At 49.9% G+C, this 19,604-nt stretch overlaps 2 protein-coding genes across 2 annotated transcripts; both read right to left on the bottom strand.

Moving 5' to 3' along the window:
• Positions 1 to 582: 582 nt before the first annotated feature.
• On the bottom strand, positions 583 to 7,060 carry KRT32 (keratin 32). Its single transcript, XM_039873806.1, has 7 exons — positions 6,647 to 7,060; positions 5,883 to 5,965; positions 5,590 to 5,746; positions 4,118 to 4,279; positions 3,912 to 4,037; positions 2,971 to 3,191; positions 583 to 1,020 (listed from the first exon to the last, which is right to left on the bottom strand). The coding sequence occupies exons 1-7, from the start codon at positions 7,043 to 7,045 to the stop codon at positions 891 to 893; spliced, it is 1,278 nt and encodes a 425-aa protein (XP_039729740.1). The 5' UTR covers positions 7,046 to 7,060; the 3' UTR covers positions 583 to 890.
• Positions 7,061 to 12,535: 5,475 nt separating this feature from the next.
• On the bottom strand, positions 12,536 to 16,191 carry KRT35 (keratin 35). Its single transcript, XM_039873805.1, has 7 exons — positions 15,680 to 16,191; positions 14,738 to 14,820; positions 14,385 to 14,541; positions 14,116 to 14,277; positions 13,698 to 13,823; positions 12,983 to 13,203; positions 12,536 to 12,698 (listed from the first exon to the last, which is right to left on the bottom strand). The coding sequence occupies exons 1-7, from the start codon at positions 16,148 to 16,150 to the stop codon at positions 12,551 to 12,553; spliced, it is 1,368 nt and encodes a 455-aa protein (XP_039729739.1). The 5' UTR covers positions 16,151 to 16,191; the 3' UTR covers positions 12,536 to 12,550.
• Between the last annotated feature and the right edge of the window lie 3,413 nt (positions 16,192 to 19,604).

The following is a 19,604-nucleotide window of genomic DNA, read 5'->3' as shown; positions in this document are numbered from 1 at the left end:
ATTGAGCATCTCTGGGTCCTGAAGGCCTATATTTGAGTCCTGGGTCCACCACTTACTATATGACCTTGAATAAGTTTCTTAACCTGAGTCTCAGTTTCCTCATTTATAAAGTAGAGAAAATAATGGTACTTTTTTCATAGATTGTTACAAGGATTAAATAGAGCATTAACAAGGTATCTAGGGGGCTACCAGCCCATGTGATAGAACCTACACCTCCCAGGCAATTAGTGAAGACTTTATAAATGAATGATCCCATTGTACCAGCTATAATGAGGTTTAGGGGTGGGGTTATCACAGTATTATTCTCACTTACAGTTGTTTGGCCTAGGTTTCTGGCATAAGTATCTCCTTCCTCTCTTTATGCTTTTATTACTTGGCTCTGAACTAATTGCTTAGTTTTAACTGGTTTCTGGCATGTGGACCTTTTGACAAATGCCTCGCAAGCCTCTATGGAAGTGGAGGGGCATAAAAGCAAATACAGAATTTGGCCACATTCCTCTCAATGCCAACTGAGCTGCAGAATTGGCTGGTGGATAGCATCGTAAGTGACAAATAGAGAAAGACATGTTTGCAGGGCCACTGAATGAGGCTTTATTTGCCAGGATGGAGAACACATGCTCTTGAGGCAGCAGAGAACCAGAAATATCAGCAAAGAAAGCAATTAGCCCATGGAAATGAGAGGCCATTTCTAAGAAATGGAGCATAGGGCTCCCCCTGCAGTATCCGAGAATCTTGCCGACAGATTGCCCACCCCTGGCACCGCTCAGTCTTCCTTGCTGGCCACGGCTGGTCTCGCTTTCTCGATGGCCACTGAACCTTGGTCAGGTGGCCTGAGTAGATACCAGCTGCCCGCCTCTGGTCCCTCCAGGATTCACTGGCGCTGAGGGACTTCAGTAGCGGCCTGGCGGGCAGGGCACGCAAGGTACACAGGCAGCGCGGGGCACACAGACTGTGCAGGGCACACTGGGAGAGGGCACACAATGTGGACATGAGTTTGTGGAGCATGGATTACAGGGCAATCTGCAGAAGAAAGGTACATGGGGGTTTAGAAAGAAGCCTGAGTGGACAGCAAGTTCATCTGGTTCTGCCCCCAATGGCTCCCAAATTCACCCACTGCCCACCCTCTCCACTCACTTCCCTAGTCCCAACTTCCATCGTCTTCATCTGTGCAATCCCAGGGGCCCCGTAACTGGTCTCCCAACCCCATTCTTGCTCCTCCTAACCATCATTAACATGATGGCCAGAGTGATCTTCTACAAACACAAATCTAATCGTGCCTCTTCCCTGCCTAAGACCTTCAGTGGCTCCCATTAGTACTCAAGATAAAGAGTACTAATGTCATATTCTCCTTGAAGCCCCCCTGGATCTCTCTGTGTGAAATCTCCCTATGGTACTATGTACTTCCTTCCAGAGTGATTTGTGATTATTCCATCATGATCTCTCTCTCTACTGGGCAGTAAGGTCAACAGCCATGGATGTGTACCCACCTGCATACCTAGTCTAGAGCAGGCATTTAATAAGAATGTGTTGAAAAAGATGAATTAATCAATTAATACAGAAGGAATACATGGTAAAAGGAAAATGAATAATCTCAGAGACTGATAGGTGTGGGCTCAAAACCAGAAACAACACACTGGATATTGGACGGATACCAAGTAGCCCAGAGACTAGACAGGCAGTCTGAGGACCGCAGCCAGTCTGAAATGTGTTTCATTTGGCTGGCATTATATTTGTTTTTAATATGTTGAAAATGTTTAAAATTCAGGAGAATTTAATATTTTTTAAAAAATCCAGACACCTGGCTTCCCTTGAGCAATCAGAAGCACCAGTTTCATGTGACAGAAATGGCTCTGAGGAGGCAGCACGACCCTCGCCGGACCAGGCCCAGCTCCCTGGTTCTCCACAGTCCCCTATGACCCACATCATTCATGTGTATTAACAGCCTGGTCCTTGACAAACATTTGACTTTGCAACTCTTGCTCTGGAGGACACAACTCTAAATGACAGAGAAGCAAAGCCTGAATGTAGAATAAGAAACTACCTATAACAGTGATCGGCCCACCAGATGTCTCAGCCCAGAGGTATCCCTCGCAGAGACAGCCACTGAGTCATGCTGATTCTATCTGTGCAGCAGCTGGAGGCTGATGCTGCCACTGCCCTGATTCAGACCCTCCCCGATGCTTATTACCTAGACCCTGACCAGGGCCTCCTGAAGCATGTCCCTGCCCGGTCCTTCCGCCATCTACTCAGCCCTTCCTGCCTTCATCTGTGTCATCTTTGTGAGGAGCAGCTTTGAGCGCTCGCTGACTTGGTCAAGCAATGTTTACTGCACATACTATGTGCCAAGTGCAGGGGATAAAAATATTTTATATTGTCTCTGAGCTCCAAGTATTTACCTTCTAGTGGGGGGAGATAGGCAATTAAGCAAATTCTATCATTTTCTCCTCAAAAAAAAGCAAGGTCTCTCAATTGCCCATAAAATAAAGCCCTCCCTCCCCAGTGTGGTTGGTCTTCATGGTTCTCCATGAACGGAGCTCGGCTGACCTTTCCTGTCCTTGCTGCTCCAGCTCATCTCATGAAGCTCTCCCTATTGTTCTCACAAGTGCTGAAAAACGTCCCCGCCAGTATGCTTTCCGTTTGCCTGTCTGCCTCCCTAAATGGATGGAAACAACTCGAGAGTGAATGCCTTGTCATCATCCATCCCGATGATTCCCCTGGCACCTGGCACACACTGGGCACTTGGAAGAAGTTTGTTGACTTGGAATATAACAGAACGATCTCCAATGGGCTGGGTTTGGAGATGGCAGCATGATACTTGCCTGACTTTCTTTAGATCATACAAGCTTCCTAATTGCTTTTTAATTATGACAGTGTCCTACCTTATGAGTAGATCCAGTTGCTTCTTATGGCCTCCCCCAACCCTCCCACACATCTCTCTGTACAGCCTCAGCCTCAGCTGGGCTCACGTACTTGCAGTCCTCACTCTCCAGCAGGCCTCGGTACGTGCTGATCTCACACTCCAACCGGGCCCGGACATCCAGCAGCACCTGGTACTCCCGGTTCTGCCGTTCCAGGTCAGCCCGGATCTCAGCCAGCTGGCCCTCCACGTTGGTGATCATGCACTGCATCTGGGCCAGCTGGGAGCTGTAGCGGGCCTCTGTCTCTGTCAGTGTGTTCTCCAGAGAGTCTCTCTAAAGCAAAAAGAAAGATGAAACTATAAGGAACAGATCTACTTTCATGGCCTGGTTTGGAAAGCCCTAGAAAGAGCCAAGTCTCTCTTTGGGGTTGGGAATGGCCCCTCCCTACCTAAGTCACTGCAGAAACTAAAACTCCAAGGGTCAAGTGACTTATTCAAGGTTAAGCAGCTGGTAAGTGATAGACCAGGGTTTGGACACAGGTCCATATGATCCTAAATCCATCGTTCCTCCTTCAACCTTAGTCTGGCTTCAGGCTTCACCAGGCTCCTTTCCTACAGCATCATTTAGAACAGTGGTCTTCAATCCTGGTTGCATGTTAGAGTCACATGGAAGCCTTTAAAAAACACTCAAACCCAGCAGAGACTCTGATTTCATTCTTCTGGGGAGGAACCTGGGCATGGGTTTTTTTGTTTTTTGTTTTTAACTCCACAGGTTGGATGGAGAAGCATGGATGTGGAAGGGCAGGCGAAGCCGAGAACAAGCATTCTGGGAGTCGTATTTGACAGTGGCCACCTAGCCCACGTCAGATTCGAGGCATGCCTGTTTCATCTCTGAGCAGGGCCCTGGGAGAAACCTTCCTCCAGGAGAGGTCCACTGGGTGAGCATCCGTGGTAGCCGAATCCAGGCCGCCTCCCTCTCCTCCTTCCTAACTGCCTGTACCTATGCTCGGTGCCACCTCTCTCAGGGAAGAGGTGCCCACTCAGCAGCACTCACCAGGCGGTGCTGGGCCTGCAGCTCAATCTCCAGCGTGTTGACTGTTCGTCTCAGATCAATGATGTCTGACTGGTATGTCTGGAGCTGCTCAGAGCTCGTGGCCACCTGCTGATTAAGCTCCTCCATCTGTGGTGGGGGAGACAGGAGAGGCTGGAGTGCCTTCCCAGGGACAGTGGGGGAGACCGGCCCACCTGTGAGAGGCCCACCTGCATGTTGAACCATGCCTCCACGTCTCTACGGTTGGTCTCCACCACCATCTCGTACTGACACCGCATCTCTTCTAGCATCCTATTCAGGTCCACAGGGGGTACGGCGTCCACCTCAATGTTAAGGCGGTCCCCAAGCTGGCATCGGAGGGCACTGACTTCCTGAAAAGGCACAAGAGCCCCAAACAAGTGTAAAGTCTCGCGATCCAGGCTCCCCTCCCCAGGGAGACGTGAAAAGATGGAACCAAAGATGCTAAAGATCTGAACGTTAGAGGGGCCCTTTGCAGACTGCAGTTCACTCTGCAGTGTTACAATGGTCTTCCGGCTCCAGCTGGACACCCCCATGTTGGGAGAAGCACTCCGGCTAAACACCTCCTGTCTCTGTGGCAGAAGCCAAGAGCAGCGTCAGGGTTTATTCGATGCCCTTGCACTAAGAGGGAAACTCGTGCCCCTGTGCCCTGGCCACCTGTGTTCATCCGGGAAGGAGGGCAGCAGGAGCCAGGCTCTGCTCTGCTCAAGCCCCAAGTTAGAGCAGGCGCCCTCTCGGGCTCGGCTGCCAAAGAGAGAAAGTTGTCGCTGGGGCTGCCAGCCAGGAGTGTGCGATAACACTTCATTAGTGGCTCTTGGTGAGGTTCCCAGTTCTCTGATTTAAGTGGGATGAGTCAGGTGCCTTAGGACACTTGGCGAATATGTGGTGACTGATTGTTACTTTACACTAAAGCCCAAAGGAACCCAGCCAGGATTCACAGGCACTTGTTCTTTCAAATCCCGAGTCAAGAAGTCGAGAGTCAACCCAAGGAAGGAGGGAAAAACACCAGCGCTCAGGTGGGCGTTGCAGCACACAGGTGCGCAGGGTGGAGGGATTTCCCTCCGAGGACCTGCAGGAGAGGAGGAAAAGTCGGAAAGGATTGACTTGCGGCTTTGGGGTTAAGTATGTTATAAGCAAACAGAAGAGACAGAGACATATGAGACAGTGGACAGAAAAAAAAAGAAAACCACTGTAGTTCAACTCTCCCTTTGGGGACACGAGGTCACCCCCAGCAGCAGCAGTCTGACCTAGCACAGCTGGACAGACAGTTCCATGCAAGTTCCAGAGCACAGCCCCCCTGTGGCTCTTGTGCCTTACTCTACCCCAGAACGTAGCTCTCATGAGAGAAACAAATGCAGTGGCAAAAGCATCAGGCAGTCATACAAGTCCAGGAAAAGCAGAAGGGAGGGTTGCTAGCTGAGCACCAACCAAGGGACAGGTGTTTCGCACCCCCAACCTCATTTAATTCCCACAGCAGCCCTGTCTGATAGTGTTATCCCCATTTACAGATGTGGAGGCTCAGAAAGGTTAAATAAATTTGGCAAAGTCACAGAAACAATATGTGGCAGGCCTGGGAATGTCAACCCACATCTATCCAAACCCAAACGCCGTGTTCCTCCCATTCTGCTTCCCAGGGCCACCTTGGCTTGACTTCTGGTCTTACCTGCTCATGATTCTTCTTGAGGCAGAGCAGCTCCTCCTTCAGGGACTCCACCTGGGCCTCCAGGTCAGCCTTGCACAGGGTCAGCTCGTCTAGGACCCTGCGCAGGCCGTTGGTGTCAACCTCCACCAGCTGCCGCAGGGCCAGCTCCATCTCGTACCTACACAAGGACAGGGACAGCAACCTAGGAGGTGAAACTGAATGCAGAACTCAGAGGAGACTTTGAACTGCTGGCACTTTTCCAACTCTCTACGAAATTAATGAAAACTAGCCAAGTGTGTGCAGGCCAAACTCACTTGGTCCTGAAGTCATCAGCGGCCAGCTTGGCATTATCGATGTGCACCACCATCCTGGCGTTCTCTGCCTTGGAGCACAGAATCTGGGGGTCAAGGTATACAAAGGGCGTCAGTCCAGAGTAAGAAGGATTAAGAAATCAAGTGAGAAGACGGCAGCTGGTGGGGCTCAGCAGGCTTACAGCCGTCCCTGCAGAAGCCCTTCTGTCCTGGAACTCTGGGGGATACTTAGTGAACTGCTAGTTCTTGGAGATACGAGATTTATTTTTCAAGCACTCGGGTCTGCATAAATCCAAATGCCCCATTTTGGATGCAGTGAGCAATATGGAAGGAAAGAATCTCATTAAGTCTGAAGTCATTCACGTGACAGTTAGAAGAGGCCTTAATAAGCACTAACATTCACTGAAAACACACTGTTTAAGGGACAGTGCTAAGCACTTTACCTACACCAACTCTTGGAATCCTCTTGAGAGTCCCATTAGGAAAGTATCATTACTATTTCCATTCTACAGATGAGGAAGCTGAGGCATTGGGAAGGGAAGGGACCTCCCGAAGTCAGGCAATGAATCAATGGTAGAACCAAGACTATATCCCAGGCCTCTTTGCATGTTAACAGCTCTGGCTGAGTGCTCAAATTATGAGATAATCCTATGCCCTAAGGAGTCTCTTTTCCCTGAACATAGCTTAATAAATTAATGAGATTCAAATCTGGAATGCCAGCCCTTCCAGTCACCTTCCCAGTGAGACTGTTCACTGCCTGTCCTCACCTTCTGCTGGAGCTCCTCAATGGTCCTGAAATAAGACTGGTAGTCAGGAAATACGTTGGGCACTTGGGACTGGCAGGCCTCTTGGATCTTGCTCTCCAGGCTGGCATTCTCCTGCTCCAACTGGCGTACCTTCTCCAGGTAGCTGGCCAGCCGGTCATTCAGGACCTGCATGGTCTCCTTCTCGCTGCCATTGAAGGTCCCTTCGCAGTACCAGTTGCAGGTACCCATGGAGCTAGAGATGCTATTGGTTGGCCGGCAGCTGCTGGGCCGGCAGGAGCTGGATAGGTAGGTCTTGGAGAGGCAGCTGGCCGGCCGGTAGGTGGTGGGCATGCAGACAGAAGGCACGCAGGTCATGGGCTGGCAGACATAACCCAGGCACAGCTCAGGCCGGCAGCTCATGCTGCTGGAGCAGACAGAAGAAGGCCGAGGGCAGCTCTTGACGGAAGCAGGTGAGCAATTGGATGTCATGCTAGGGAGGCCCCTTCACAGCTGCAGCTATATGGATCACAGCATCGACAGACCCCATCCTGTTCAGGCTCTTTTATACCCTTGGAGTGAGGGGGCTTATACTAGAAAGTCATCATGAGGTGGTGTTGATGTTTATACTTAGCCCCAGAGGAAGATGCTAATTAATTTGTAATTTGGTTTTCAATAAGGTGTTCCTTTCTTCATAAAAGAGGCCAAGTTTGTCATTTGGCTAATATAGGACTCTGAGCTCCTGTCATTGATCCCCAGGGGAGAGCTTCTGGACACATCTTCAAAGGATCAACTCCATGCCTGGGCCCTCATTACCAGGGCGGAGCCACCAAGAGACCACAGAGGCCTGGCGCTGTGCCGCCAATGGCCTTGCCCACTGTGCCCCCACCTGCTTCAGCTCTGAGAAAGGCCACAGTCTATGGATAGCAGCCACTCCTTTTAATGAAAGCATTTATGTGGGAAGAGGCTTGTCCCCTTAAGGAGGAAATGTGTGGGTGACAGAAGCTGCACCGATACTGGCAGTGGAATAAATCGAGGGAGATAGGAAAAAGATCCTCCGAGGCTTCTAAACATGAATCATCTCCCTATTGTTTCTTCCAGGAGAAATATCAAGGAGGAGAGAACAAACTCAAGACACAAACAGAAAGTGTCAGGATCAGGGACACTCTTAAAAAAGATCAGTTTCATGAACATCTCTGTGAGGCAGATGCTCTAGCTTGACCGTCTCTGAATCCTTCCCTTTGGTCCTCACAGCTCCATGTAGAGTTGTCAAGTTCGATTACTGTTTCTCGAACAGACTGAGGTTGGACAGGCTAGACCAGGCTCTACTCTCGCTTTCTGCAATGGTGGACAGAGAGGGCTCACCTCAGGACCTCAGAGATGAAAAGCCGTGTGAATCAGCTCCCTTGAGAAGTGAAACTTTGCAGCCCTGGGATGAGCTAAGCCAGGAGACCGAGACCAAGTATCTCCAATTATAGACGCCTTGGGCATTTCTTAAGAAAGCAACAGGCAAGACCAGTGGTTTTCAGTCCTTGTGTGCAATACTTGCCAGCACACACACTTTGCGTTTAATATGTGTGTATTATATAGCCATTTTTTATTCATTAATCTTCTCAACATTATATTGGAGCATAAGCCCTTGTAACATTTTTCATATTTTTCTGGAAGTGTTGGTGAAGGGACAAAGAAGAGAGAGCCCCACCCAGCCCTAATCTCTGAAATTTGTTGCTTACATAAAGTCAGGATAGAGTTGCTATCTTCTAACTTGTTATGTCACTTTACCTCTCTAGGCCTGTTTCCTCATGCAAATTGAAAGGGTTGGATTAAATCATCTCTCAGCTTGATTTGCTGCAACAACCATAAACTCCAGTTCCTTTATCTGGATTAACTGTTTAGAGAAGATGGTGGCATCAGATGGAAGGAGGCATGATAGCAATCCCAACTACATAGAACAAGACTCACTGGACCACCTTTCAAAATCATAACCAGCATGTGTTGAAAGCGTGCAAGTGCCAGACACTGTACTGTGTGCTTGGCATTAACTTGCCCATTTCATCTTCACTTTAAAAAGCTATAAGATAATTAGTATTGTAATAAGGTGTGGCGATGGTTCTCAAAGTGTGGTCTCCAGACCAGTATCATCAACATTACTCAGGAACATGTTAAAAATGCAATTTCTCGGGTCCACTCCAGACCAACTGAATCAGAAACTCTGAGGGTGGGGCCCATCCACCTGTATTTAACGAGTCCTCCAGGCAGGTTTGAGAACCGCTGAGGTATAAGAACACCTGCCACCAGAAGTCCTTTTGCAAAAAAAAAAAACAAACCACTTGGAAAAACATATTAAAAAGTTCTTGGAGTAAAAGGTGGGATCCCGAGTGTCCTGATGTTGGCTGGGAAAGCACCAGAGGAAGAAAGAGGCAAATGTGACATTCCCAGGACACTCATGGAAGAAAGAGGTGAGAGGAGAGGGAGCCAGGAGCCGGGAGGAGAGGCGCCGGGAAGGTGGTGAGACGCCGTGCACTGCGACGCAGTCCCATCCCGCGGTTCCCAAGAGATCTTCAGCAAAGCCCACTGAATACACATGCAATAAGGAGGAGAGTAGAGTGTTCAAAGCCACCTCAGACGGGGTTCCAGCCAGTGTGCCAGACCTGGTGCCCGCCTCCTAGCTCCTGGATCACAGGTGAAGAAGCAGGGGCAGGGAGAGGTAGATCCAGGGCAAGAGGGTGCACGGTTGGTTTTCACACCCAGGTCTGTCCAAATCCAAAACCTTTCCACTGGACCCCAGCTCTCCAAGGCCAAAGCAAACTGTTGGACAAATACATTTAATTTTTAAAAATGGGAAGTAGAGAAGAGAAAGTAATGGGAAAAAAAAGCCAAATAAGTGGAAGAAAATAAGGAAGAAATACTGGTGGGAGCTGAGGGCTAAATAGGTCCAGGATAAAGGATCCGTTTAAATAAATAAAGGGCAGATAGGATGCATGTCGAGGCCTGCCTGGCCCAAGACTGTCTCCTTCCTTCCACTCTTTGAAAAAGCAGAATGATCCCAGAGAAAAGACCTTTAAAAACTGAATTTAGGTATTTCTACCACCGAAAAAACCAGCTGGCCAACCTGCCCATACGCATGGCACCTTTCTTCAGTTCTTTAGTGTCTTGTCATTAAATATAAGCAAAAGGATCACCAGACATTTAAGAGACATTTCCAACGTTAAAAACAAGAGACAAAACAAATAAACAAAACAGAAGAGGAAATTGGGAAAACCAAAACAATTCAGACTCTAAAACAATCTATGAAGATGTATACGTGTGTATATTTTTTTAACTTCAGAGATAAGTATAGCAGTTCCATTCTTGAAATAAGAGCTGGATGTTATTTTAAAAAAAAAAAAAAAGGAAGAGAGAATAAGAATAGCTCTTTGGAATTAAATATATGGCAACTGAAATGAAAACTTCAGTTCAGATGTTTGAAATAAAGGAGAGGAAAAAAAAAAAGCCAGAACTAAGGAATGGTCAAGAGCACAGCGTGGGGATGAGATGGTCTACGTCAGAGCTGTCCTGAGCCCCCTGAAACCCCAGCTGCCTTGCCAAAGGGTCCTCCGCCTAAGGAAAGAGCTCTCAGCTCTGGCTGCACCTGGGAATCACTTGGACAGCTTTTAAAAATTCCAAGGCCAATGAATTCAGGATTTCCAGGGTTAGACCAGGCATCCATATTTTTAAAAGCTCTCAAGGTCATTCCAATGTGCAGCCAAAGCCGAGAACCTCTGGGCAAACGGAAACAGCATTATAATTAAAAAGCACAAGCAAATGAAGTAAATAGGAATTCGAGGCAGGGCCACACAGGATCTGGTGAGCTCCCTCTTGGAGGGAGTTAGGGTGGGTTAGGAAAGGGCTTGTACACGAGCCCATGTGTTCAAGAAAGCATGCGTGTACTGACTGCATGCTGACTGTGGCTTTTCCCCACTGACTTTGCCCCAAGTCAAAATTAGCTAATAAGTCATGTAACGGCTTACCCGCTTTGGTTGGTCTGGTTTACCCTGGGCATCACTGTTTGGAAGAAAACCTCAGAAATGAAACCCTGGGCAGAGAAAGGTGGATGCCCACCATCAGAACACGAGGCACTCAGCTAGAATAGAGAGTCCACAATGTTGACCAATTTTCAAATGCTCAGCATATGCTCGGCAAAGCATTAGGGACTTTACAGCACAGTAAGTGTTGTGTTCTCTTTTATTGATGATGAAACTGAGACTCAGAAAGGGATTGCCACCTGCTAAAGCTCCCACGGGCGGTAAGTGGTGGGGTCGAGATTTGAACTCAGGTCGGTCTGACTCATGTTTGGAGCCCATATTCTTCGCACTAACACCATGGCTCCCTTTAACTGGCCTCCTCACACCACTGAGGTAGGAAGGAAAGAGGCAGTGAGTAGACTCCTTCCTGTCCCATCCCAAGGCCACCCTTCAATCCTGCCCCTGGCACCTAACACACTGCCTGGCCCAGGGAGGCACTCAGTAAGGGTTCGTTGAAAGAACTGAATGATCCTAAGACCATCACCCTCATCAAAACCAGCCAAAGTGTCCCAAGAGGACCAAAGCTGAAGTAGTACAGGAGGCCAGGAGTGAAGCAACTGGGAAAAACCAGAGCCCCAGACCCTCTTTTACAGGAGGTTGGAAAGGGGGAAGATTCTAAAATTGAATCAAGGTGAACTATACTGGGCACCATTAAGGAGTGGGAGTCTCAGGCCACCTTAGTCAGCATCTTTCCCCAATCTGTTCTCCACCTTGGGTGCTGTGACAACTCTCTTAACATCACTAAAGTTCCTTAGCATGGGCTCTTGGCATCTTATAAAAAGCATGTGGCCACCTGGGGACAACTCACCTTCCTGTCTATCTCAGAAAATTTTGCCTTCATCCTTCTCCATTGCCCACTGGGATTGATGGAACTTGGTATTTGCCTTGTCTTTTGGGGAGGACATTCTAGACATAAGTGAGAGCCTTTGGGTCAAAATGCTGGAAGCTCCCACTTCCATGAGGAAATGCTTTGGTACTCAGAGGCACTTGTGCCTCATCAGAGGCCAAGGGCACACAAGAACATGATGAGTTTCTTAAGGACAAGAATCTCCAAACTGTGGGTGGAAGGCATAATGGCCAGCTCACTCTCGCATCTCCTGCTTTTGATGGAGTGTGGGTTTTCAGGGGGTTTACTGAGCTGGAAGGGCTGTGTGACAGGGCTGCGATGGAAGGATGGAGTTGATATCAACACACTCCTAAAAGTACCCTGGTGTGGGACTAAACATTGCTGCTCTCATGAGGACCGCAGATGTGAAGCTAATAAAGTGGCCTAAGATGCTTCATAATGTACTGGTTCCAGGTTTTCCATCGTCCTCTGGGATCCTGGGGTGATCGTATGTACTAAGGGAGGTAGTAGGAGAAGTCTGGTAACACCTGTCACCACACTGGACTCTTAGAGAAAGGTCTTCATCAGGAAAGCTGAGCAAAAAGCCCCACTGTAGACCTCTACCCACCCCTAACAGGGGCATAGGGACCCTGTCATCCCCAGTGTCATATGTGGTCAAACATCTTCCAATCATCTGCCCGAGAGTCACCCCTCTTCATCCAGCAGAGACACAAACAAATAATCTAGAATGGTGTTACTTATGCATCGAGAGACAGAGCAAATGAGCTTTATTGTTCCACCAATAGAAGCCCTCTGTTGCATTTCAGAACCTACTGAAACAGCACCCAGAAGAAAATCCTGTCCCAGTGGGCAGCCTGAGAACGGAGACCCCGGCACCCGTTGAAATGATGAGGAGGTGAGGCCTTCGGAAGTGGCCACAAAGAGAAGGGATTGGGCTTTAAGTTTAGGGTTGAGTAGAGGCCAAGGCCAAGGCCAAGCCCTGGAGACAATGGCCTTGGATTTCTAGACCAGTCACTCTCAGAACCGGCCCCCTGGGCAGGGCACACAAATGGGGCGGGGGCTGCAGTTTGTGCGGGTTGTGCCAGGACCACAGGAGGCCACAGGAAGACAGGGGAGGCATGACTTGGAGGTCGAGAGGTCAGGGGCACATGGGTTACAGGGGAGCCTAGAAGAAAGACAAAGATCAGATTACTATGATTTTCCAGATGCTGTTTTCAATAACTTAGAGCACGTTAAAAATCATCTAGTCCTCCCTCGTTTTATCTAAAGGGAAATAGAGGCCCAGGAAGAAAAGGAACTTGCCAAGGTCACATGATGGATTTGTAACAAAACCAGACCTAAAACCCAGGGCTCTTGACTCTAAGCTGGGCTCTTCCCAGGCACCCTGCTGTCTCCCCAGAACTTTGTAGATTGCATTCAAAAGAGGAGAGTGCACGCAGTGAAACTCACTTGCAGTCCTCGCTCTCCAGCAGGCCTCGGTAAGTGCTGATCTCGCCCTCCAGCCGGGCCCGGACATCCAGCAGCACCTGGTACTCCTGGTTCTGCCGCTCCAGGTCACTCCTGATCTCAGCCAGCTGGGACTCCACGTTGGTGATCATGCACTGCATCTGGGCCAGCTGAGAGCTATAGCGGGCCTCTGTCTCAGCCAGGGTGGATTCCAAAGCATTTCTCTGTGAGGGTAAGGATTGTGTAGAGAGGAAGAAGTATAGAAAAGGAGCAAAACAAAATGCACCTAATCCATCTGGGTCTCAGTGAGGCCTCAGAATCCAAGAATGGAAACTCAGAGAATTACTTTGAGCCAGGATGAACCACAATCAGATATCTCTTTTGAGATGAGCCAATTAGTCCCTGTAGCCTTCTTGATCTAGATCTGGAGGATCTAACCCAATAAACTATATCTCTGAGTAACTGATAATTACTCAGAAAGAATCTGCTTACACAAATACAGGAGCTGCTGCCTGCACAAGTCAGTTGCTACAGGCCTCCTGTCTTTTACCACTGGGACATTTGTGAATGGGGGTGGGCTCTCTTTCCTTCTTCTCTGAACAGAAAATTTCTGATGCTCAAGAACTTGAACCACTGGAGCCCGCCCGTGTGGTCAGAGCATGGAAGTTGGGGGGCTCACGTGCAGCTAGGCTTGGTCCCCAGCAGCCTCAGGACTCACCATGCTCTGCTGGGCCTGCAGCTCAATCTCCAGGGCGTTGACCGTGCGTCTCAGCTCGATGATCTCTGCCTGGCAGGTCTGCAGCTGCTCGGAACTAGACACCACCTGCTGGTTCAGCTCCTCGGTCTGAAACATACACACACAGAACCTGGTCAGGATCACTGGGGACTCAACTTCAGAGGTCCACAGAGGCTGCTTAGAATCATGAGCCAAGAAGGACCGTCAGGTCACCCAACCCATACCCTTTATTTCCCACTTAAGGACATCGTTGCTTAGAGGACAGCAACCTGCCCCAGCCACACTATGAGATCGAAACAGAGCTGGAACTTAAACTTAGGTTTCTTGATTCAGAGCCTCAAGGTCAATTCTCTGTGACCCACCATGTATCTCTGTTGCATTGACTATTTCTAGTACCTACCTGGGTGTTGAACCATTCTTCAGCATCCCGACGGTTATTTTCAACCAGAGTCTCATACTGGCACCTCATCTCATCCAGAACCCGGTTCAGATCAACAGGTGGGGCAGCATCCACCTCAACGTTGAGCCGGTCACCAAGCTGGCAGCGCAGTGAGTTCACTTCCTGTGGCAGACCAGAGTTCAGCACTAATTTTCTCAGCTGGCTACCTCACTCACCATCCTTCCCCATGCTCACCTGCTCTCCATGCTCACCTGCTCCCCCATGCTTACCTCCTCATGGTTCTTCTTGAGGCAGAGCAGCTCCTCCTTCAGGGACTCCACCTGGGCCTCCAGGTCAGCCTTACACAAGGTCAGATCATCCAAGATCCTGCGCAGGCCATTCATGTCTGACTCCACCAGCTGCCTCATGGACACCTCCACCTCATACCTAGCAGGCACATGAGAGGGCACCTGAGGCTGCATTTCCTTTTTATATCTAAGTAGGATCCCACCTCAGACTGGCCTGAATGCTGTGTGTCCACCTTATTGCCTCAGTGACTAAGTGTGGCCAAAATTCTGAGTCTGGGCATCACCAACACCCAGTTCTACCAGTCCCCAAACAAGGGGCAAGCAGGGCAACTCACTTGGTCCTGAAATCATCTGCGGCCAGCTTGGCATTGTCGATCTGCACCACTAACCTGGCATTCTCCGCCTTGGTGCACAGGGTCTGGGAAAATAAATAAGTGACTTCAGTAAAAGAAAGGACATTCTGAGGGCCGGAGTGCCCCGAAGCTGATGCGAGCTCCTTTGGAAGGAGGCGGGCAGCCCTTATCCCTGGTCTCTTGGCAGCTGAGGCTCCATGAAGGCTTATGAGCATGCTGTAGGAATCAGAGTAGGAAACCTCTAAGGTCCTTTGGATGCAGAGCATCTTTGACCTGCAACCTGGGATAGAGAGAGGGAGGCACGGAAATGCTGCAGGAAAGACCTGACATGGCGGCTTCCTCTTGTGCTCCAATCTCCCAGGCTGCTGGGGGCTCTGGGCAGGTCATTACCAAATGCACATTCTGGGATTCCTTGGTCATAAATGTTCCTTCTCAGGAATCAGCTGGGACTTTCAGGGGCTGGGCCAGAAGAAAACTTCTGACAGGTTTTTCCTTCCCTGAGTTACTTATAGGAAACTTGATCTGCACCAAACGCATCAGATCTAATCCCCTTAACTAGAAGAAGGAGAAGAAGAAGAGGAAAAAAATCAAAACTCAGGTGGGTTGTGGCACCAAAGCTCACATGACCAGTTAGTTCACAGAGCCTGTGTTTAAGCCCTGGCTCCATTAACTGCCAGCTGGACCGCTTTGAATAAGTCGCTTAACCAGCTCGAGCCTCAGTGTTCTCCTCTGTTAAATGGGCTGATGACATCTCCCTCATAGATGACTGGAAGGATCGAATGAGGCCACGATGTGAACATGCTCTGTGACCCCCGAAGTGCCCCATGGGAGGCAGGGCTTCTGCTACAGATGTTCTGGCTCCCGGAAGTCCAGTGCTGGTGGCACCAGGCTCCTGAGCAGCCAAAGCCACTCTGAACCTCTTACCTTCTTCTGGAGCTCCTCGATAGTCCGGAAGTAGGACTGGTAGTCGGGACACAAGTACGGCACTTGTTGCTCACACCACTCACGGATGCGGCTCTCCAGGCTGGCATTCTCCTGCTCCAGCTGGCGCACCTTCTCCAGGTAGCTGGCCAGGCGGTCGTTCAGGAACTGCATGGTCTCTTTCTCGCTTCCAGTGAGGATGCCCTCCCCAAACCAGCTGCCTCCCATGCTATAGCTGACGGCAAAGCCTCCAGACGGGAGGCAGAGAGCCGGGAGGCAGCTGGCGGCCCTGCAGCTGCTCCTGCCCAGCCCAGCTGAGCATGTAGAGAAACTTCGGGCCCCACGGGAGAGGCTCGGGAGCTTACAAGAGCTGCTGGAGTACATTCTGGACATGCGAGGGGAGCCCCCACAGGCTCCTCCCAGACCCTTGAGAGATCCTGAAGAGAAGCTGGCCCTGAGGCATTGGGAAGCCATGGCCTCAGCAGCCTGGACACAAGTGACAAATCTTCAAGGCCGGACACTCCTGATGCAGAGACACAGCTCCTCATCCGGGTTTATATCTCTGCCCCAGTGGGCGTCGGCCTTTACAAAGTGTTTTCTCCTCGTTAAAGTTAATACCACTTTCTATCAGAACCCCTCATTAACCTGTTATTTAGCTTCCCATGAACATTTCCTGGCCTCGTAAAAAAGAAGCCCCATTGGACTGGTGGCTACGTTAAGACTCATCTCCACCACCCAGTGTCTCTGGGAAGACCAAGCCTCCGTCGCTTCTTCAAAGGGGCCTGTCATCAGAGCCCAGACCTCAGCCTCCTCGTTAAGAGGTGTGAGAGTCCAGCCCCAGTCTTGACTTTCTCCAGCATTGTCTCTTTTTATGAGTCCAAAGGAGCAGAGAAGGATTCAGTTTGGCTCCTAGGCATCGGAAGAACAAGCCTGGTTGTTGCAGGAAGGCAGAGGCCACAAGCTCAAGGAGACGCAGAAGGCTCTAGAATGGCCCAGGAAATATGTAACTTTGGTAACCAGCTATCATGGTTTCCCAGGATTGTTCAGATGTTAGTGCCGAAAGCCTTATATCCCTGGAAACCCCTTAGTCCTGGGGGAAAAAAACGGTTCAGTTGGTCACCCTAGATATGGCAGAGCCTCAGTGGACAAATCTCCACTCCCTCTCTTGCCAGGAAGTCTGTTCCGGTTGTGTAGCCTCAGCTCCAGCCAAAATGACCAGAGGTCAGCTTATGAGGCACCTGCCAGTGGTGACACCTCCACGTGTAGAAAGATATGTCTTCCTAGGCCCTGGTTGCAAAATGGAGAAGACTTTCCTCTGGTTGCCTGGGAACAGAGGGAGTGGCCTTGACTCACAGGCCCCCAGAGAAGGCACAAAGAGCTTGACCTTCAGAATACTCTCTCTGCTACCGGAGCTGTCTAGACTGACGCCCAGAAAGCTTGACAAGGGTGGGTTATTTTCCCAACAAATCCAGCCTGCCAAGCAAGAGGGGCTGAGCGAGAAGACAGGTGGGTCTTGCCTTCTGGTCTGGGGTCCTGCTTACTTTTCTAGGGGCAGGTGTAATCTTCCCATCAGGAGAATCACTGTGAGCTGAGTACCAGCAGCCTCCCAGGCAGGGAGCTCAGTGCCTTCCCGTGCGTGGTCCCGTGCTTAAGCCTTATGTCGCCCTGTGAGCCAAGCTTATTAACCCCATCTCAAAGCTGAGAAAGCTAAGACTCAAGGATGACAAGAGCTTGCCACCAGCTAGTGACAGATAAAACCGAGATGCCAACCTGAGCCTGACCTGGCCCTCTCCACTACACCACCTGCCTCCACTGCTGCTCTGGGATGCCGTCCTGAGCCGCCAGATGTGGTTGGGCTCTGTGCAGAAGGGAAAGACAATAGGGTGGGCTCCACAAGGGGATGGCCAACAGCCTCTGGTGTCCCAGGGGAAGCAACACGGCATCTTGGTTACGTATGAACACTGTGGGTTCAAATCCCAGTCTGCCATATACCAACTGTGTGACTTAACTTCTCTCTGTCTCTCTCTGTTTCCTCCTCTGTCAACTGAGAGGAAGGTAAGAGTGCCTGCTTCCCAGGGCTGCTCTGAGGAGTCTATGAGTGTGAAGCCTCTTGAACAGCACACGCTTGTGATAAGTGCTCAGTAAGGGCAGCTGCTAGGATTACCAGTCCCCACATGGGTGGACTCTTGTTGTATTCACACTGGCGATGCTAAGCAGCTGTCATTTGGAAATATGGACAGGCTCTGAGGACACGGGCCACCATCCCACAGGCCAGGTGTGTGTGTTCGAGGCCCTCAGATACAGAGCTTCCATGAGTCGCAGTGCCCTTCCCACATCCCGGGGACCTGGTGTGATGGTCATCTGCCTAGTGCAATCCCAGGGCCCCGCCGGCTGCTTTGGCCTCTCCTCCCTGGAAATCCATGCCCGGTGCAAGAACGCAGCTGAGCTGAAAGCCTGGCTGTACCTCCTTGCGCTTCACACCCATGTGAGTACAGGGCTCAACCCAAGCCCTGCTAAGCCACAGCCTCCTGAGATGCTCTGCCTCAACAAGGGCCACCCTGGAGCCCAGAAAAGCCACAGCAGTGGAGATCAGGAAGCCTCATGCTGTTTATACAGCCCCAGGGGTGGGACAGTCACATGGGTTCCCAGGCAGTGCTCCACACCTGTGCTACCTGGAAGGGGTTTCCCTCCCTGATAAAGATCTATTAATAATGAGGCTAATGGTACCAGCCATCACTCACTGAGCACTGAGCACCTGCCAGACCCTGTGCTAAGCTCTCTCCATGCATTCTCTCCTTCACTCCTCACAAGAACTTTATGAGATCAGCATCACCAATATCCCCATTTAATAGATGAGGAAACTAAGGCTTAGAGTGTTTCAGAAGCCTGCCCCCTGCTCCAGCCCTCCTGTACCCTGGCTCTGACCACCCATGGCAGTGAATTATGGTTGATCCATTGCCCCCTCCCCGCCCCCACCTCGCATTCACGATATCCTCAAATTGTCTTGTGTTTCAGCCCAGGGAGACTGTATGTTCTTGGGGGCAAGGACCGACCTCATACTTCTTTTGAAATCTATATAGCGTCAAGCACAGTGCTGGGCTTCTGGATGTCTTAGAATGAATGAATGGGTGAATGATTTAATTAATGCTTTGTGCATGGTGAATTGTGCTAGGTAAGGAAGGAAAGAAAGGATTTTGAGAGGAAGGGAGCATAAAAAGGGAGGGAATGAGATGGGAAGGAGAGAAAACCAGTGTAGGGAGCTGGGAGGGACAGATCCGACCCAAGTCAATCTTACTATGCCCACTCTTGCAGATGAAGAAACCAAGGCTCAGTGATGGAAAGAGTTAGGCATCTCTGTATAGGTGAGCAGCACCTGCCCAGACTAACCAGCCCCTTCGGCAGAGAACAAAGTATTCTCTGGGCCAAAAGCCATTCTGCCCAAAGGGAGATGAGCCCATAAGCCAATTCAGTGTGAAAGGTGTGGCTAAAAATTCTTGATAAGTTGTTTGTTTGTTTTCCAGATAATTTTATAAAATACGTTAGTAGTTTCAAAGCAATCAAATAGCCTAGAAATTGTTCTGGCCTATTTCCATTCTATGCAGCATTCTTTTCAATAGAACAAAATTACCGAGAACCCCCCGTCAGCGAGAATTAGTGATGTTTAGCAAGTATCCTAATAACTTTCCCTATAGGACCTTTGCGCTCTGCTCAGATGGGGTCTCTGCTGTCCCCAGAACATGACATGATTTTACTTGGCCATGCCCTCATACATCCTTTGCCCTCCTTCCTCCTGCTTCTAGCCAACTGTCAAGGTTTCCGTCGATTCTAAATCTCCCCTAAGCCTTCCCTGGTCGCCCACAAAAGGACCTGACAGCCTACCCACACCCACGCCTGCCATCCCTGTTGCCGTGCGGTCATATGTGGGTTG

The sequence above is a fragment of the Pteropus medius genome, unplaced genomic scaffold (genome assembly GCF_902729225.1).
Source record: "Pteropus medius unplaced genomic scaffold, Ma_sr-lr_union100, whole genome shotgun sequence".
Classification (NCBI taxonomy): domain Eukaryota; kingdom Metazoa; phylum Chordata; class Mammalia; order Chiroptera; family Pteropodidae; genus Pteropus; species Pteropus medius.
The sequence above is the reverse complement of the archived record's forward strand: the minus strand, read 5'-3'. Positions and strand labels throughout refer to the sequence as shown.